Source organism: Enoplosus armatus, chromosome 4 (genome assembly GCF_043641665.1).
Source record: "Enoplosus armatus isolate fEnoArm2 chromosome 4, fEnoArm2.hap1, whole genome shotgun sequence".
Taxonomy (NCBI): domain Eukaryota; kingdom Metazoa; phylum Chordata; class Actinopteri; order Centrarchiformes; family Enoplosidae; genus Enoplosus; species Enoplosus armatus.
In genome coordinates, this window is record NC_092183.1 from 12,140,630 (window position 1) to 12,160,986 (window position 20,357).

General features: G+C 39.6%; 1 protein-coding gene across 1 annotated transcript; it reads right to left on the reverse strand.

Annotated features, from left to right (window-relative positions):
- Positions 1-1,702: 1,702 nt before the first annotated feature.
- rasef (RAS and EF-hand domain containing) lies at positions 1,703-19,930 on the reverse strand. The gene is made up of 18 exons (XM_070904885.1): positions 19,635-19,930; positions 17,031-17,360; positions 13,335-13,481; positions 11,783-11,873; positions 10,457-10,552; positions 9,889-9,966; positions 9,682-9,797; positions 8,601-8,669; positions 8,401-8,467; positions 7,872-7,957; positions 6,479-6,770; positions 5,770-5,904; positions 4,593-4,743; positions 4,291-4,372; positions 3,915-4,029; positions 2,998-3,105; positions 2,727-2,803; positions 1,703-1,805 (listed from the first exon to the last, which is right to left on the reverse strand). The coding sequence occupies exons 1-18, from the start codon at positions 19,928-19,930 to the stop codon at positions 1,703-1,705; spliced, it is 2,439 nt and encodes an 812-aa protein (XP_070760986.1).
- Positions 19,931-20,357: the final 427 nt, after the last annotated feature.

Genomic DNA, 20,357 nt, shown 5'->3' on the forward strand with positions numbered 1-20,357 from the left:
TGTACATTATATAAAGTAGGTAAAATGTTCTCTATCTTAACAGGCTTCAACATTAAAATGCTGCACTTGTGTTAATGTATCAGTAATAATAATCCCACAATATATTACAGTATTAGTGTATGCAGCATATAATAATCTAACACTTTGACAGGAGCAATTCAGCATAATGTGCGCTTTTACTTTTGATACTTTAAGTACATTTTGATGATAAGAAATGTAGATATCAAAGTATGTAAGTATCAAAGTAAGTATCAAAAATGACTGCACTATAGAAGTGTTACAAATGTTCGTATAAAATGTTCTGAATAAATCGTTAAATAAAGATCAAATATTTTATATGGATGAGCTGACAATCACACTGTATTTTTATTGATTTATAACACAGACACCTTAGTTGCAAAGACAGTGAAAAGAAATAAATAATTTCAATGCTACATGCACATTTAGATAACTGGTGGTTCTGGTGGAGCTTTTACTGTTTTATTATATCATTTGTTTGGAAATTCAACAAATGAAGTTTGGAAAAGTCACATCCTGTATCCTAGGGACAAAAATAAAGGCTTTGCTTCTCTTTTATGCTTACCTAATCTTCATTTATTATTTTCTCATACCAGATAATAAAATGACAGTAGTTGTTTAGAGCGTTCATGCAAATTGAAAATGATCTGCTGTATGTTCAGCTCCAAAAATATAAATTCAATAACACAAAGTCATCCTCAGTGGGAAGTACAACGAAAAGAAAAGTAACACTGTGGGGTAATATAATAAAGACGGTGGGTTGTGACATGAACATAAAGTCTCATATCATCACGTATTGCACCATCATATGAACAAAGACGAGGCGGAGTTCTCCCATAATTCTCAGTGTTTAGATGTCGGCAATCGATGCCGTTCACTTGCAGTAAAGTTTTACATTCTAGGTGGAGCAAACAACAAACATCTTTTTGCTTTCAGGCCAACAACGTGCTGCAGATGTCATTTCAAACCAGCACTTACACTGATCAGCTCAGAAGTAATGATATAACTGCCACAGTTAATTGCACAACCAGATAAGAATCTATTCTTATTTATCTTATTTTCTCACCATAACAAAAATAACTCTCTATCACATGCATTTGTCAGCGTCACATACTTAATGGCCTCTCCGTCGGTCAGGGTTGATTCATCCTATGGGTCTGCCCCTCTGGGACAGCGTCTCTTGTGACGTTCAAATCCTTTTCACACATTTTACTTCACTTTCACAGCTGTCTTTCTTCACAACATGGCAGTGTCAGTCTGGGCAAACTGTACAAATCATATCAAATATATGGAGGGAACTAATGCAAATATATATAATAGCATAACAAAAAATTGACATAACTTTCACATGGCAAGACGTTTACACAAACTTTCTCAAATTCATAAAATACAGAACAGAGAGACTTAAAGCTGTGGCTGAAATGCAGCTCAATACATAATGTTTAAATAACCTGGAATAACAAAAGACATCTGAGCTGATGTGAAGTTGTGGATATTCTGCTTGATCCAGTGTTTGCTCATTTAATATGATAAATTGTTTTGGTTATTCACGATCATCATTTGTTCCCGTTGCTGTACTTCTGCAGAAGTGAAGGTTTCTGCATGTGTAGTCCTTCTTCCACCTGTGTTGAGTTCACATTAAGTCAGTCCTCCAGATGTGGCGGTCCGGCTCTGGTGAATTTGATCAGGTGCAGCAGGAGAAGTTTGGTTTTCTCCTGGGAGCATCTAAGTCGGGCAGCGACTGATAGTGACTTTTTTCATCAAAAGCAGCCTGTTTTGTTACCTGCCTGTGGGGAGGAAAGAAAAGAGGAACAGGTGGAACAAGAAATTCAGGGAAGAAAAACTCACAATAAAACATTTTTACAGCGTTATCATATCTAAGAGTAGCTGCCAATCGCTTGTCCTCACGGATCAACCAGTTTCATTACAGCTAATAGTGTTCAGCAGTATACAGGCCTCAATCAGACTAATGAGTGCTTGAGGAGAACTTGTCATGAGACTGAAGGCATGTGTTTGTTCATGTCATGTCAGTCCAAATAGACAAGCTTCTTGCAATTTCCAATGAACAAACATTTGTATTTTGAGACCCATTTAAAGTTTCCCTGTGGAGTTTTCGACCTCTAGTAGCTCTATGCATTTTTTACATTATTACACTGATCAACGGGTGGCGGTAACACTTCATCAATGTTATGAGGAAAGAAATGCAATTTGTTAGACCTCAAGGATACATACAGTGCATTTTGAGTGAGTAACACTGAACGTAAACATAACTTTTGTTTATTGACAAGAGAACTCCACAGGGCACCTTTAACACCCGTGTTAGTTTTCCTTTGCAGCAACCTTTTTGGTCTTACTTTTACACACCAGAGGGTAGCAAAGGTCACAATTAAGAGCTTTTTCTTTACTTTTCTTTTACTTTTTACTTAGTATTTCCTGTTCAAACCGTATAAAAGTTGGTCCTGATTCTTTTTTCTAGAATTATTTAGCTTGTAAAACAAAAATTCAACCCTAGTGTTTGTCAAGTGAAATGTGTCATGCAAGGTTAAACTTATAACAGAATAATAGGCTCCTCAGTGTTTTCATTGTCTGACTTATAAAGATAATTTGTCTTGGAAATAGACTCAAACATACACAATTTTGTAAAGATTAAACCTTCGACTGCTGCTTTTGTGCTGCTCTTTCAGCTGAAAGAAACAGTCGTATCTCACCTGGCCAGGTGCAGCACAGCCTCCAGAGTGTTGGAGCCATCTTTGGCACTCGTTTCACAGAACAATGTGTTGTATGTCTGTTGGGTGAAGACAGGAAATCATTATTTTTTGTTGACTGCTAGTCAAAACCCTACACCAAGGGACAAGTTAAGGGTTATGACTTGGATTAATATTTGGATTAAACCAGGATGAGTTAGGTGTAGATATGTAGCAGTTGTGCCACATGTCCCCACAAGTATAGTAAGATGAGTAGGTGTTTATTTGTCGTTACCATGGCCAGTTTTTCTCCATAGCTGGTAGGAACACAGTTAACTCCATCTTGTCTAAGATCACTCTTATTACCCACGAGCATGATGGGAATATCCTCCTGGGACACATCCTGCCAAACAAAACAACAACAACAAAAAAGCTAAAAACACAAACAAATGAAATGGAAAAATAAATAATGTAGAGTACCTCAATATTGTAAACTGCTCTATTGTTGTAGATACAGTACAGTGGTGATTACAGAATTTATGTTCCATTAAATTTTGTTTTTTAAATAAAAAAACAAAACAACTATTCAAGACTGAAACAACTGGTTTGACACTAAGCACCACAGTGTGTGCATCGGTGGTTGAAGAAGTAAGAAGTAAGTTTTGTATTAATAATCTAAATCTGCAAAGTAAGTAAATTTATCAAATAAATGTAGTGGAGAAAAAGTACAATATAAAGATGTATAAAGTAGCATAAACAAGAAATACTCACGTAAAGTACAAGTACCTCAGAACTGTACTTAAGTACAGTACTTGAGTAAATGTACTTAGTTACATTCCACCACTGGTGTACATATTACATTATATCAGACAACACATGACAGGATGTTACGAGCCACATACGGCATGCATACATAAAAAGTCACAGAAATGTCAACATGCCCATAGTTTAACAGCAGGACACTTACAACACTTACATATCTGCCGCATGTAAAAAAGAGAGAAACAAGTACTTAGTTTGATAATCAAATGAACACGTGACAACACTTTTACTTACTTAATAATAACACAAGTGCTGCCAGTACACATTTCCATCACAGAAAAGCAGATGGATTTCATCTTTGCTATTTTCTGCTGAAGACTTTTTTGCTAACTACTGTAACACAAACAGTGTCAGGCAGAGACATTCTAGCAGAGGAGAGCAGCATGTTACCTCAATCATGTCCACCCACTCTCTAACATTAAGGAAGCTCTTCTCACAGGTGACGTCATACAACAGCAACACACCGTCCGCCCGGCGGAAATAAGACTTTGCAATGCTGCGAAACCTGAGATGAGAAAATGGTTCAAGACACACACACACATATATAACCTATCCTTTATTTACTAACAATGTGTTTGTTGTGATAGGATAAATACAGTATGTCAGCACTGTTGTATGTGAATATTCATTTTATTTTTTAGGAACCCCACACATGTAATAATATGCTTTATTTACATAAAAATATCTCAAAATGAATAGTTGAAAACAAACAAATAAAACAATAATATTTTTAGTTCATCTCACACCTACAAACACCAACACACACCTCTCTTGTCCTGCAGTGTCCCATAGTTGTAGTAAAACAGGCTCTCCATCCACGATTAGTGTCTTCATCTGGAAATCCACTCCTGAACACACAAAGGAGGCACAACCAACATGTCACATGTCTACTAAACTGGGGAAAAAAAAGAAACAGACACATTTTACTTGACATTATTAAGTAGCGGCAGCCTTGCACAGACTAACAGAATATCTACTGTAGCTATGACTTCATGACACCATGTGCAGAAATCAATCATTAATCACTCCGCTGACACTTCCTCTAAGCATTTAGCTTATCCCACTCACCCAGCGTAGCGCTGGAGTTTAATTTGAATTCATTCTTGCAGAGGCGAAGCAGGAAGCTGGACTTTCCCACAGCTGCATCTCCAGCCAACACGATCCTGTAGGCCTTCTCTGAGGTCATGTAGCCCAGGTCAGCGCTGTCCTTGTCCTCCTTCTGGAGAGGGGACAGAGGGGACAGAGTGAGAATAAGGGAGAGTGAGGCTCTCGTGCTGCACTTATAAGCTGACTGTATTTACATTCTGAACATTTACTTCATGTTAAATATATTTTGTCCCCAGCATCAACCAATTTGCAGTTGCTGCTTTTCTTATTTGTATTTCTGTCCATCATCAGCTCTGTTCAGCGATGGAGATGAGTCTATGTCCATGTCTCAGTGCAGGTCAGGAAATGTAATAAAATACATAAAACAAACTCTAAAGCCCCACTGGCAGAAGCTTGAGATTACAATGTACACAATATAAAACTGCTTCAATAAGCAAACCTTAATAAAGCCTCCGACAACCAGTCAAGTTGCAGTTTACATCCATGTCTGTCCAGACTCATATATGTAGTGGATACTTGGAAGGATTTGAATAAAAAGGTATAAAGTGTATCTTTAGATGATTCCAGTGTTGTACTTGATTATTATGTAAAGATGGAGTATAGCTACACAAATTGTGGTGCTTTTCCTGGCACTTTTATATGCAAAGCCCCTCTATGAGCTGTAAGCTCACTTAGCTCGGCACGCTCCAATATGTTGTTTGCAGTCACGTGATTCAGATGACGCTCGAAATTCCGAGGCGAGAAGTTATAATAGTATAGTATAGTAGTATAAAACGTAGTGCGTAACAGAGTCCCAAAATCCAAAAAACGTACTGTTGACTGGGATTAATCTTCATCCTCTTGAATATCTTAGCCATTCATTTTCAAAATACATGCTGGAAAGTTTGACATGATGGTAGCTCAAAACAACAGGTGTGAAAGTCACTCAAATCACTGGGAATAATCTTCTAATGACCATGAATATCAATACCAATCGAGATATTTAGCTCTGGAACAACATGTTGGAAACAACAATCCATGAGGGTTCTTCCTCCGCCTGTCTTTCTATCTCCCTTTCTCAGCCAGGTTGTGGTGGCAGAACACATGCCTCCTATCTTGCATTGGAAAACCTCTCTCTTATCTTCCGTCTCTCTCTTACCTTAACACTGATGGCACTGAGGGCTTTTCGTGTAGTTGGGGGTTTGGTCACACTAATGGATTCAGCTGGCTTCCAGTCCAAAACTGAGCTGCTGTCCGACCCGAATGCTGATTCACCGTCTTGTGTCTCTGCTGGCTGTGATGTAGACACACAGTAGCAGACATTATAACACTTGCTGATACAGTGTACCACTCAGACACAGAATTCACATGTTATCACTACCACGTCTTTGCAACATTACAACAACGATTAGCCAGTCAGCGCCACGGACGGGACTAAGGCCGTTGCCAAGCTGTTGTCAAGCGTTCAGGCGGATATGTTGGTCTCTCGTGATTGGTTAGGGAAAATAGAATCCCTCACCCCCACGGAAATCGGTTAGAGTGGCGGCGAAGTCCGATTGGAGATAAAAACGTAGTGGAACGAGTTGGCAAGTCTGTCTGATGTCAGGCAGAATGACATTCAGCCTCAGCTGTACTTTGTGTTTTGTGCTACTTGGCAAATGTTAGCATGCTAACATGCTAAACTAAGATGGTGAACATGGGAAACATTATACCCGATAAACATGAGTATGTTAGCATTATCTTTGTGTCATGTTGCCATGATGACATTACAGAGCCGTTGACGTGACTCTAGACTCGTGGTCTTAGTAAAACACAAACGGATAGACGGCCACGACGTGTCTATGTGCTTGACTTTCTTATCATCTCACCTCGGTATCAGAGTTTTCTCCCATCATGCTATCGTTGTTGTCATCTTGCCCTTTCTTCTCCTTCCTCTCTTCCTCTTCTTCTTGACCTTTGACCTCCTTGTCGGAGTCGTAACCTCCATGTGAGCCTCTGAGTGTCGACAGGCCGCTGTCCATGTAGATCTCAGGCAGGCTGTCCTCCTCGCACTCACTGCTGTCTCTGCGCCTCAGGCCTGGGTCACACATGGCCAAGGCCAGCGTGTCACAGCTGGGCCGGCGGCTGTACAGAGGGCACTCATCCATACGCTGGGAGAACCTGAGGAAGAGGTCAGGAAATAATCCATGACATAAAACACAACGGTCCTTTCAGAAAAATTACAAAGAACCCTACCCCCGGTGGTATTTAGCCACTCAAATAGTTTTGTTTTCATGTGCCTGGGTTTTGAGATATCTGTCTCTGAGAGCTCTGCCGAGGTCGTCATGGGTTCAAATGCAGCCGTGGACCTTTGCTGTATATCAACCCCACCTCTATACACACACTTCCTGTCTGACTCCTCCCTGTATGCTGTTGAATAAAGACTAAAATGTCCCAAAATAAATAAAACAAAACAAAAACATCTGAGTGGCTAGATACCACTAGGTAGTAAGAAAAAATATTTTCTCATAATTTGGGTGAACTGGCCCACATTTTTCTACATGCTTTCAAGGGAAAACAGTGTTATATTTCTAGTGCACCTGTACTCATAAATGTAGAAGATACAGCCTTGTGTAATATTTAGGCCAATGCTAAAATACTGTGGCCATAATAGGGAGAATTCACCATTAAAAGCTGTTATCCCTCACTTCAACTTCCACCTCTTATTAAGATGTCAGACTGTATATGCAATAAGTGGATTGCGAATCTTCCTTCTTCGTCACACTGAGACAAACCCTTTGTCCTTAGACACGACAGTATTATGTGGTTCAACTTCTCAGTGCGTCAGCTTCGACAGCACCTTGAATAAATATCTCACAGCACATTCAACATTGACTTTACTACTGTGTAAATACGCAGTTATGTGTTCTTAGAAAAAAAACAAACTTTAATTCCAAGCTAAAGCATCTTGATTTGATGTTTGTCAGTGTACTTAAGCAAAATCCCTTTTGCACTGTAGATGCAAACGACTCAAACCTGATAAACCTGGTCTGAAATAAAAAACCCTAAAGCTGCTAACCAGTTAATTATCCTAAAACGTCTGTTTAACCTTAAACTTCTGTCCTTGATGCAACAGAAAATAATAAAAGCTCAACAATCCAGACTCTGCTTTACCCTGGTGAGTTTCCCAAATGAAGAATTAAAATGCTTGAGGAATAAGAAGATAATATCATTTATAATTTATACTGACGCGCTCTTACACCAGTGGACCTTCTGTCTTACCTATCCATCAATGCATATGGCGATGTGTAGCAGATGCTTTTACTTCTGTTTCTGTTCTTTATGTCTCCTGGTGAGCCCCCGTTAGACTGTAACACACAACAATTAAAAATTAGTTTTCCATTGTTTGTAATTGTTTTGTAACACAACACACAGTTTCCAGCCAAGTAACTCTTAATGTTACTTCTTAACATCTGTTGTCCCAATGAATTTACATGACATAAACGGGTTTAGGCATCAGAATATCAAGTTTTTTCTGTCTTACTGTAGAAAAGTGAAAAATCCATCCCCAAATTTACAATCAGCAGAGAGAACTGCAAAAAAACTTAACAAATATGATACTGCGACGTATTAGATGAAATAAAAAAAGATTATAAAACTCAAACTGAATATTTATATAAAGACGCAGCAGAATTATATGAGTTTATATGGAGTCCAGCAACACAATGGATGAAATAACTTCAGCCTCTTGCATTTTGGAACGTGAACTTGGTTTGAATTTTATTATTTTTGATTAACTGTGCAGCTTTACCCTGGTGATCCTCTCCAGAGCGGCCCTCAGGCCATCGTTGCTGTCATGGAGCTTCCTGTTGGCTGTCCTATCCACACACACAGAAAAATAATTTTTATTATATTTTTTTATTTTCTAATATATTTCTTTATCCTTTTTAAATATAAGAGCTTTCTGAGAACAGTAAGATCTCTTTCCATCTCTGGTAGAAAACCTCTTACTGCAGAATCTCGATCTGGCTCTCCAGGACGTCTCGCTCATCAGAGAATTGTTTCATGAGCTCCTCATCTCTGCAGCAAAACACAATAATTAACAAAGTTATTGGTTATTAAGACTATTTTTTGGGCATTTGCCTTCAATGTATAGAAACAGATGAAAGAGACAGGACAGGGGGGAGAGAGAGAAGATCCACCGGGTGAGCTACAGGGCGCCCCATCAATATGAATATTAACCAAAAGAACAATCAAAGTAACCTGAATTAATGTGAAAATCTGTTTTTAGTGTCTCAAAGGACATCCTGCACCTAACATGAACTACACATCCACCATGAGGATGAAATTTACAATTATTAAATCATGCTGTCTTTGAAAACTGACAATAAATAGGATGAGAGATATTTCCGTGCCTCTGTGTCCCAGTTAATGTCAGTAAAACCAGAAAAATGTTCACCGCAGATTAACTGATTCACATAAAGACATTAGAGACACAGCAGTGTAAACACCATCACTGAGAGGCAGAGCGTTGTCCTGCCTGTGGCCCTGTTGCTTCTGTTGCCAAGCAACACTTCTGAAGAAGTTACTGTGTGTGTGAAGTCACTCCAGGATATCCTGTTTCAGCTGTGACAAAAGGAAAACACCCCCCGGGAACAAACGCATCATCAGTCAGAGTCTTTCTCTCTCTGTCCCTCAGCAAAATGTCTCAACAGTGAAATCTATGTAATATGTAATGGAGAGCAGGGTGCAAATATCATATCATTCTCAAGTTCACATTGTGATTCTACAAGTGAGGTGAGAAAAAGGTGAATAAAACCTGATCTGCAACTCAGTAATTCTAGGTTTATACTCTCAGAGTTTACACTGAAAGCGATGAGTGTGTGTGTGTGTGTGTGGAGAGAGGGAGATTATGTGTGTCTTATGTAACAATCCCTTTTCCTTCTCACTGTGAAAAAAACAAAAAAGACAGCAAAAACAGTTTGAAACTCAACTCAATGCACCATGAGTCAAGATAAATACAGTCAAATGACCCAAAACTGAACTGAATAATTATATAAAGACACAAAAGAGCAAACTATAATAAATTTACTGTTCAGAGCTGATGCTTTGATCCGTTAGTTCCGTCTTCAGCGAGTCCATCTCACTGCGCAGACAGGCCACTTTGGTCTGAGACTTCATCACCTCCTGTTTTAACCGCTGGTTCTCCTGCAGAAAGGAACAGGGAAGAATGTGTGTGTGTGTTATAAACAAGAAATGACAGAAACATTATGTTATAGGTGAGTGTATTCAGTCTCACCAGCGTTAGCTCGTTGATCTTCTTCCTCAAAGCCGGGCTCTCGTCTTTCACAGTGATGTTCTTGTACTTTTCTTCTATCTGATGGACATGTTCACATATTTAGGATTATTTGCCTTTCAGGTAGACCTCAATCAGATTGTACTCACACTGTAGTTTTAAAAGCTGCATAAACTGTTCACACACACACACACACACACACACACACACACACTCATGGTAACTTTGAAGTATTAATCAGTGGAGTCCAGCTGACATTTGTGTTTTCATGAGGTCAAAAGAATAAATTAGTCCTGGTTCAGCTTCTTGTGAATGCAGTCAGTGTTGTACGTGAAGTATTCAATTTTCCACTGTGAAGCAGAACCGTGTTTTTCCCAAACATGTACAGTACAGTTTCTAAAAAGGTCAAATGCGAGCTTCTCTCCGGCAGTGCACTCCTTGTTATTAAGCCCACTTCATTGAGATAACACAACTGTATTTTTTTGACATGTTTGGTCTTTAAGACTGACCGACAGGGTTGATGGTGTGTTATAGTGAAAATAGGGTGCAGTCAAAGAGGTGAAAAATGTACCATCTGCATCCTCTGGATCTTACACTGCAGCTCACACACTTCATTTTCATAACCTCCTCGTAACTCATTGAGTGCGGCCTCTGTTCGCTTCTTCTCCTGCACAAAGACACGCACAAACACAAAAACATACAATTAAAAAAATCTAATAATTACTTGCATCAAGAAAACAGTCCGTCTGTAATATTATTTTATGAGTGTGTGAGTGTGTTCGCTCTCCCTACAGTTATGTCATTTCGGTGACACATTAATCTGTGCTATTTTTAAACAGGTTTTGAGCCGTGGGTGGAGGCCGCTGGGGGATCGATAAGTGTATCAGACACTGATAGTAAAAACCTCTCTTAAAGGTGTCAGAACACGACTGTGTGCCGTGTGGGAGAATTCAGACGAGTGCCCTCTAAGACAAAACAAACAGTAGCTCTGGAGTGAGCTGAGTCAGTGAAGCACACTTACATAAGTTTATACACACACACACACACACACACACAGTGATAAGATAAGTTTATGTTCCCGTGCAAGTTTTAAAGAAACATCAGGACCAAAGATACAATTAAATAAATCATATGATCTTACGCCTGATCCAGCAAGTGACCTGTACCGTTCTGTCATCGTGTCAGTCGTTTTTACTTTTCATTTTATGTCATGGAAAGCTAAATATTGTTATCAAGTCTTATCATTTCAAGTAATGTTTAATGTGTTTCACCAGATTCCGGGAAATATCTTCAGCTTTCATAAACTCACAGTCCAGTAGTTTGTAATTCATGTAAAAGATTATAACTCATAGATCACTCAGTTAAAAAAAAACATGTCATCTTTCACTGCAAACAGGTTAAACAATAATTTAGAGTTCAGGTCAGCTACAAGTTGCTGGCACATTATCTGGAGCCACAGTGGAGGTATGTCAGCAAACTTGAATTCTTCATAGATCATAATTTTCATCCACACATCACCCACCCTTATCATCACAAAATATATACAGCCTTATCGTTTTAAACACCGGGGCTCCAGCACCTCTATCTATCTATCTATCTATCTATCTATCTATCTATCTATCTATCTATCTATCTATCTATCTATCTATCTATCTACTGTTTCATATCTGGGATCCACAGAGTTGTGAAATCCAGTGGATCAGCAGGCGTGTCTGAGTCTGGATCAGTAATCTGATATTCGGCCGCGTGCGTGTGTTTGACATGAGGGAGGGGCTGAACAAATGCTCCCTGCTTATCGCTTAGCCTACACAAACTCCAGGGAAACAAAAACCTGGAATATTAAAACAAGATCAAAAAGTCATGTTTCTGTGTTTTAGGGGGTCTGAGTTTGGCTCACCTGCTCTCGTGTCTTTCTCTCAGCAGCGTGAATGCGTTGGTCCATCTCCTCCTCCATTTCACTCAGCTGCATTGATGCTTGGTCCTGCGCTCTGCAAGACAATAACATGATCATTTCACTCCAGAAACCTCCATCCATCCATTATCTACTGTATACCTACAAATAATATAGCTGTGGAAAGCTGCAGTTTGGTTTTATAAATATCAGATCACTGTCTGCCAAAGCCTGACTGATACATTATTCTTCTGCATAAACTGGATATGACTGGTTTAAATTGGCTGTACCAATGCCCATGTTGCTCAGGCTACTAAATGAGGTGGTCTATTTTCAATGTAACCTTCAGTCTTGATATTAAATTCAACTTATTTGAAGCTCTTGTATTAAAACCACACTGGTTTTATATTATACCACACTGCAACACTACATACACTTACCTGTACTATGCTTTCATATACCCATACATATTCATACTGTTCATGCGTTTATATCTTAGTGTATTCATATCTAGCCCTTACTGTTCATTTTATTTTTTACCTCTACACATACGTACATTACTCAGCAAAATCTGAAACCTCCCTGTTGACATTAGACAGTGTGACTCTGTTGGGGCCTTTATATCCAAACTTCATCTTCATCGTCATCTTTTTGCCTTCAGGCCTTGTTCTTTTGGTCTCAGTCTCAATGAATCCATTAAGCCTGGTACATATCGTCCATGCTGAAGAGTGAACAGTGCTGAACACTGTAAACTGTCTGAAAACCACTGCATCTCTGTAATCCTCTGTTTGTTTGTGTCCCACAAGCAAAGCTGTGTGACTTCCTCTCTCTCTCTCTCTCTCTCTCTCTCTCTCTCTAGTTTCTCCTTCTTCTCTCTTTTCAGTCTTTAAAGACTCAGGAGTCTTTGACCATCTGCCATCCTGGGACCTCTCTCTCTCTCTCTCCCTTGGCTGCCTCTCTCCAGATGTTTCGGCTCTGGATCTTCGTCCTCCAGTAGATTCAGCCTCTCTTCTCTCTCTGTGTGTCTCTGTTTCCTTCTCCTACCTGTGTGAATGGTGTGCTTGAGTTTTGTCTCTTGTGTGTTTGTGTAGTCTGTCCTCTTCCAGTTGATCAACGTCCTCCTGGATCCATTTTTCATATCTGTTACAATCTATTTAACTTTGTCTTCATGATTTTCACTACTGTAATTTCAGGTCTATTACACACAACATCTATCACATGTCTGTCCGTCCGTCCTCTGTTGCTGTTCCTGAGATTTCCTCCATTTTTCGCCTGTTACAGTTTTTTGGGGGAGTTTTTCTTTATCAGAATTGAGGGTCTAAGGACAGAGGGTGCCTAATGTTGTACATACTGTAAAGCCCCCTGAGACGAATTGGTTATTTGTGATATTGGGCTAAATAAATAAATAAAACTGAATTATTTACAGTAGAAAATATTACTCCACAATCATGTTTCACATTAATATCAGATGAAAATATTAATTTAACTTAATTTGATGCAAGTAAGTGTCTATACGTGTGTGTGTGTGTGTGTGTGTGTGTGTGTGTGTGTTTCTCACCGTTTGATGGCGAGGGCCAGGTTCTCCATCTCTGAGTTCTGCTGTTTGATCTCTTTGGTGAAGTTCATGATTACTTTCTCAAGCTGAGGTATCAGTCTGGGCTCAGTCAGACTGATGTTCTGGTACAACGTAGCTGCTTGTTCATTCCTGGAAGATAATCAGGATTTGGCATCAGCTTTGTTCCCCAACAAGACTTTAGGACTTTAAGTTTAAGAATCCTGTTTCACACAGAACCTGAAATTATCATCAGTCAACTGTGAGTAAAAAATGCCTTTTTTGCTTTCTTTCTGAGATTTAGATGAGCAGATTGACATCACTCTCATGTCTGCCTATTCAATATGAAACTACAATCAGCAGCCGGCTAGCCTAGCTTAGCACAAAGACAGGAAACAGGAGGAAACAGCTAGCCTGGCTCTGTCCAAAGGTAACAGAATCCACCTACCAGCACCTCTAAAGCTCAGTAACTAACATTATATCTTGTTTGTTTAAAGTGACAATTTGACGTTGGGGTTATGTGCTGGACTACTTCTTGGCCGGGCACAGTTGCCAGGCAACCGTCAGATACTCAAAGAAGTTACTGGTCCCAGTCAACAAATAGTAAATATAGTAAAACTGAAAGAGAGACATGGCCAGCTGTTTCCCCCTGTATCCAGTCTTTATGCTAAGTTAAGCTAACCGACTGCTGGCTGTAGCTCTAACTAAACTAACTAAATTTCTCCCTTAAAACCAAGTGAAAATTAAAACCTTGCCCAAGAAGATTAATAAACAATGAAAGCGAAAAACAAAACAAAGAAAAAAGTAAATAGTGGTCTGATTAGCTGACATACACATTACATACACTTTGTCTCACTGTGTTTGCCAGTGACTCAGCATACCTACATTGCAGCATGCACAGCTCCCCGACAAAACTAAACAGAAACCAGATCAGAAGAATGTGTCTGCGTGTAATTTAACTCCAATATGTGCAGCCTAATCACACAGTTTATCCCGTGTATGTCGTTCTGAAGTCATTATAATTTATCAGTGACAAAGCGTCCTGCGTCACAGCACAACGAAGAAAGTGGGTCATGTACAGTAGGTCTACAGTGTGTGTGTGTGTGTGTGTGTGTTTGCCTTCTGACAGGGCGGACTGGCTGTAATGCTAAAGCATATTGACACTGCAGCCTGTCAGTCAATAACTCACAGTGACACACAGCTCGCTGCAGTGTCACACAATGTCACAGTCAAACTGATCATAACAGAAACACACAAACAAACGTCATACATGAAGACATAAAGTTGCACATAGAAACTGTTGTTAGGTTGTAATTGATCATTGATTGACCATGTGTTTGTAGAAAACATCTCTCCTCAAGAGAAAATACATTATGTAGATATTATGTAGACAGAAAAAGCTGCCAGATGCCAAATGCAAATGTCTTATTTGGGTTATTCATCACAGGATTAGAAAACTGAAGTCTCAAAGAAATTGCACAGAAACAACATTAAATGACCCAAACATTGCAAATAACCCTGTTTGTTTGTTTGTTTTTCTGTGTTTGTTATTTCTATTTACTTCACGTATCTCCCCTGTATGCACGTGCTCCTCATCAGTGCCTGTCTACTATCATAAAGCCAGGATAGAGAAATACATAAAATGGATAGGTAGCACTTATTCACCTTAACACACTCAAGCCCGAAGCATATGGAGATCAGAATTCAGACCTCTGAAACAGCTGCACGATGAGGGTGAATAAATTGTGCCAATATCAGTCATCCAGGTTACAGGATAGAATATCTGGAATTATTAAGTCAAAACCTACTGGACTTGGAATTAAGCTTTTCGGACAGGAAGCGAAACATCTTTAAGAAATCTATTGCAAGTCAAGGTGCTTTTGACTTGGCACTTTATCTTAATGCAGAGGAGCCGTCTTCTAGTGCACATCTCATTTTTTTTGTCACCGTCTCAGTCAGCTGAGAGATTCATAGACTCATTACATCATCCTCAGTCAGCAATACAATTATAAATAGGAATGTTATTGATTTGTATGGCTCTTGGTGTCTCTATCTCATATTTACACAGAATATTCTTTCATCCCCTGAAAAACAGACACAGTGTGAAGAAGTGAGCAGCGTGCTATATTTTCCAAATTGTTGTATCTCAGCTGACTGCTGTAACTGCTTGAGATAAGAGAGTATTTAGCAGATGGCACCACTGTGACAATCAATGTCTCAATGCCACCGCACAGCAGCATGAGGACGAGTCCCATGCCAAGCCTGGGGCCACACACACACACACACACACACACACACACACATACACACACACACACGTATACTATTAAAACACACACACACATAGCCTACAAAAAATATGTATAATTTGACCATTTTTGCACATTCTCACTTGACCAAATGTTAAGAAAATGCGAGCTGCCTGTCAAAAGTTAGGGCAGTTTTAAGAAATGTAATTTTAAGTTGAATAAAATTTAAAATCAGACAGGAATGACGCGATACTTTCTTATCATAAGTGAATAAAATGATAGATTAGATAGACATCAAAATGTATTGCACTGTATTCTACTTGTAATCTTGACAGTTAATATGTCCTTCCATATAAAGTTTCAGGAGGCATCAAAGGGGCCAAGCCTTAACTCTCAACAGAGAAAACTCCAAGTGACGAGAATCTTTATAGAGAAAATTCTGTCAGACTTATGTTTCATGTTAAAAACGTACAGTGCAAGACAAATATGTTTTGTGGTGCAGACAATAATATGCAAAATGTTTGTAGGCATGCATAGGTACCGATAAGCAATAATAGGCCTACGTTGTTCAAAGGTACAAGAAAGGAAGAGGGTTACATTTTCAAAATAGTGTCAGTTTAGAAAATGAATTCCCACTGAGTTTAAGACAAGTCATGACAAAAACAACCTCTGTGGTTGTTCAAAAAACCTATTTCTCGTTGGTTTTCAAATATCTTCTCTTTCACACAGCAAACAATTTAATACGGAAACAAAAACATCACATCCGGATTCACAAAGAAACCAATAGCTATAGTAATGGGTCAAGAAATAATGCACAATGATGCAGGATCAATTCCTTTCAGTCATACCCCAGTACATCAGTGGAGCAGACTGACGTGATACTGACCCCAGTGCTGCATAATTATCAACGTTATATGAGAGACGGGGCTGGACATTAACTGACAATGTTAACCGTTAATTTCCTTCAGCTTTAGTTCAATGTGGGTCCACTTCAGTCTCTGTAGAAACACGTGAGAAATGTCTTTTCTACTGACAAACATAATCATAATATATATAATATTTAAAGCTCAGAAGGAGAACATGGTGAGGTCTGCAAAATAAACATACACAGTACGTCTTCAGTCATCGAATCTCAGTGGAATCATGCTGTGATTAAATGATTATTTCTACTATTAAACTACAATTAAAAACTAATAAAAAGTGTTTCATTATTTTCATTAACATGGGTGCACTAGCTGTTACAGAGTTTGACCCCTCACTGTTTTTGGATTTCTCTTTTCCTGTTAGTAATGCCTCTTGTAATATATTATGTGTGAATTTCCCTGTGGGGATCTTTACGCACACTGCGCTCACTGTTGAACACACTCATATCATCTCAAACATTTCCATATTTTAAGGACATCTGTGCAGCACCACCTCCCTGGCTGCCGGGCCGACAGGTGTGCGCTCTCACCTGGGGATGAACTTGGCCTGCTCGCCCATTCTCCTCTCGAAGTTCTCCCAGGCGGCGGACAGCTCTCCTCCGTCCGACTCCATGACCTCTCCGTAGCGGTCGTGGAAGCCGCTGATGAACTCCTGCAGGGTGACGGTTCCGTCCTGGTCGACGTCCAGCCGGTTAAATATCCGGTCGGCCTCTTCCGCGGACACCTGCAGCTCCGCGCAGATGGTGAGGAACTCGTTTCTCTCGATCTGCCCGGAGTTGTCCACGTCGTAGGCGTGAAAGAGCGTGCGCAGCCGCTCCCGCTCCTCTGCGCTCATTCCCTTGATGGAGGGAAGTGGCTGGCTGGGAAAAAAAGAAGGCGTTTCAGTAAATTGAGGTGACCACCGAGACGAGCAAAACCAGAAACCCGACAGAAGTGCCAGTTTTATTCTCGGGCCACCAGAGTATAGCTCCAAACTTCCAGACCTGTCCGCTCTTATCCGAACATTTCGACAGCTGTTATGCGTTCACAAAAAAAAATCGAGTTAATCCATTTTAAACGATTTAAACGCTCAATAAATCAAACGCGGACACTTCTGCTCCTGTGCTGTCTTCATCAAATAACTCTCCGGTTTGTTGCAGCCGGTTGGACGGACAGAGAAGCCGCTGTGTCTGACTCCGGTAACGCGCCAGCCATCAGTACCTGTGTGCAGTGTGTGTATCTGTGTGTGTGTGTGTGTGTGTGTGCAGGTGTGTGTGTTCACTCCTCTCTCTCACCTCAACAATAGAGGTCTGGGCTTCAGGCCAAAAGAAAGTGCTTTCATTGTGGTGAAAGGCTAATAGCCTGTAATGTAGTTGAATAAACTTTATAAATGATAGAGGCAGAGATCATGAACATGTTTAATCACCCCAAAAAAATTAGGACTTAAGTTTTTGTTTTAATGGAGTATTTACTTGAGCTCAAAAATAACAAAAACAAAATGAAAACTTAAACTTATATAACTTACCTGCATAAACCTGCTCTCTGTTTAATCCTGGGATCCTGCATGAATTTGGCAATGAGCCATTAATGTTTTCCCACATTTCTTTTCTTACTGGCATATAAAGTCCTGATCCTGAGCGTGATCTCTCAGAGGGTCAAATCTGTCACTCCACTCTCTCACATACCTTTTGTTTTCAACAGGTGCTGGTATACCTCAACAATCTGTTAATTACATTAATGTACATATTATATTAACCTCCTAAGACCTGGCATCCACATGCGTGGGTTATACCATAATACTTAATTCTGCTTATATGGAAATTAAAAATTGTCCCTGTATGTGGAACCACATCATGTCAGCAGATGATGCTTAGTTTTTATACTTATCAGGTCCCAATAAGCCCAAATAGCAAAGAGAAATTAAGATAGAGCTTGGGTCTTAGGAGGTTAAGTAATAACATCAAGGAAAATGGCAGAGCTGGATTCACTGATTTAGAGGCCCCAGGGCAAAACTGGGCCCTCGTGCTGCCCACTTAGTTTGTGCTAAATATCAGCTGATAAATAAAGGTATCAAAATTAGGTTCTGACACAGGGCCTCAAGATTATACAAAGGTCACCTAAAGGCCCATTCCTTCTAAGTTTATATTAAATCAATTAATTAAACCACCACAAACTAATTGCCACACAAGGAACCTTGAGCCTGTCATACGCTACAATATGTGACAGCTGTATTATCTGTTAAAAAAAAGCGTGGCACCACACAAAGTTGAAACAGCTTTTGGAGAAACACAACCCGATGCTCTCACAACGCTGCGCTAATCGCCCCAACGCCTGATTTGGTCTCAATGCATGATGAAGGTAGGTTAGGGTTTGTAGTTTTGTACAGTGTTTAATTAAATCCTGGTAAAAGTTTGTTTTTCAGTATTTTGCTCAGGGTTTTCCTATATTTCCCCACACACTGTAAAAACTGTATTTTGATCTAATTCAAGAAAACTAAGAAAATTTCGGCAACATTTTCCAACCATGTTTGATAAGTTTAGTGGACGTCTTGGTACAGCAGAGACAATTTAAGGATTGTTTAAACATGTGAACACATTAAACCAACTTCTGAGACATATTATTTATGATTAGCACGTTAGCACACTAGGGTGCTAATCGTGAATAACGCATTGGCATTGTCATAGGAACTTTGGATTTAAGCGGATTTGTGGAGTTTTATGAACTCAACTCCATTTTAGTACAGAAAACTGAAATCTTGACACTTTTTCATTTGATGTGACTTAAATAAACAAACAATATGATAATTAAGTCATTTATTTATTTTAATTTAATGTAGGTAGTATGAACTGCACCAGTGAAGGGTCTTTTTACAATGTAAATATGTACAAATATGTACAAATTACAGTCTATTGTTAACAACAAGAGATGGAATAAATTCCACAGTTTCTGTCAGATCCAGGTCACTTTTTCATTTCACTCTGTAAGTTTGGTTTCAGCCTTTTTACATCTTAATTTCAGAGTTCAAATTTCACTTAAATCATAAGAACAGCAAAAGAAAACCCCTCCCTTCAGGCCAGTACAAGTCTGTGAAAGGTTACACATTATTCATTTCACCGTTCACAGTACATTTTCTATACCTGGATATGATATCTCACCTGGATGTGAGCTGTTCTTTTTTTGCTCTCTTGTCCTCTGATTCACTGTCATCCTCTTCCTCCTGGTGTTGTTCTTTGAAGCCACTGATGAACTCCTCTAAGGTCACCGTGCCGTCTTTGTCGATGTCCAGGCGGTTGAATATCCTGTCTATTTCTTGGGATGGGACATGGAGCTCCTGACAAATAGTCGAGAACTCATTCTTTTCAATCCGCCCTGAATTATCCACATCGTAGGCGTGAAAGAGTGAACTCAGGCGGTTTTGTTCTTCCTCACTCATGCCCCTTGTTGATGCCATAGCTTTGCTTTTGATGTTAATGTGGCCGTAGAGGAAAGAGTCTTACAGACAAACAACAAATACAAGTGCCATAAAAACAGCCAGAGTCTGCTGAAGTTTAACTGTACAGCAAAGTCAAATAGTTTAACATTTCCTTTTGGTGAGAATCAGGGATGGTTGGGGGCCAGCTGTTAGGTGGGAGCAAGTAAAACATTTAGCTCCATGTTGGAAATAATCCCATCGCTGAAAGAGGAAAGACTGCAGCTCCAGGATTAGTCTCAAACCTTCTGTACCTCACTTTTATACCCTCCCTCCTCCTCCTCTTTCATCTTTTGACCGTACGTGTGACAGTACGTGTACACTCCTGACAAAAACTTCTTTAGGAACCTTCAGAGACGGTGTTGCAAATGCTGTTAAAACCATGACTGGCATCAAAGTGGAAGAATCC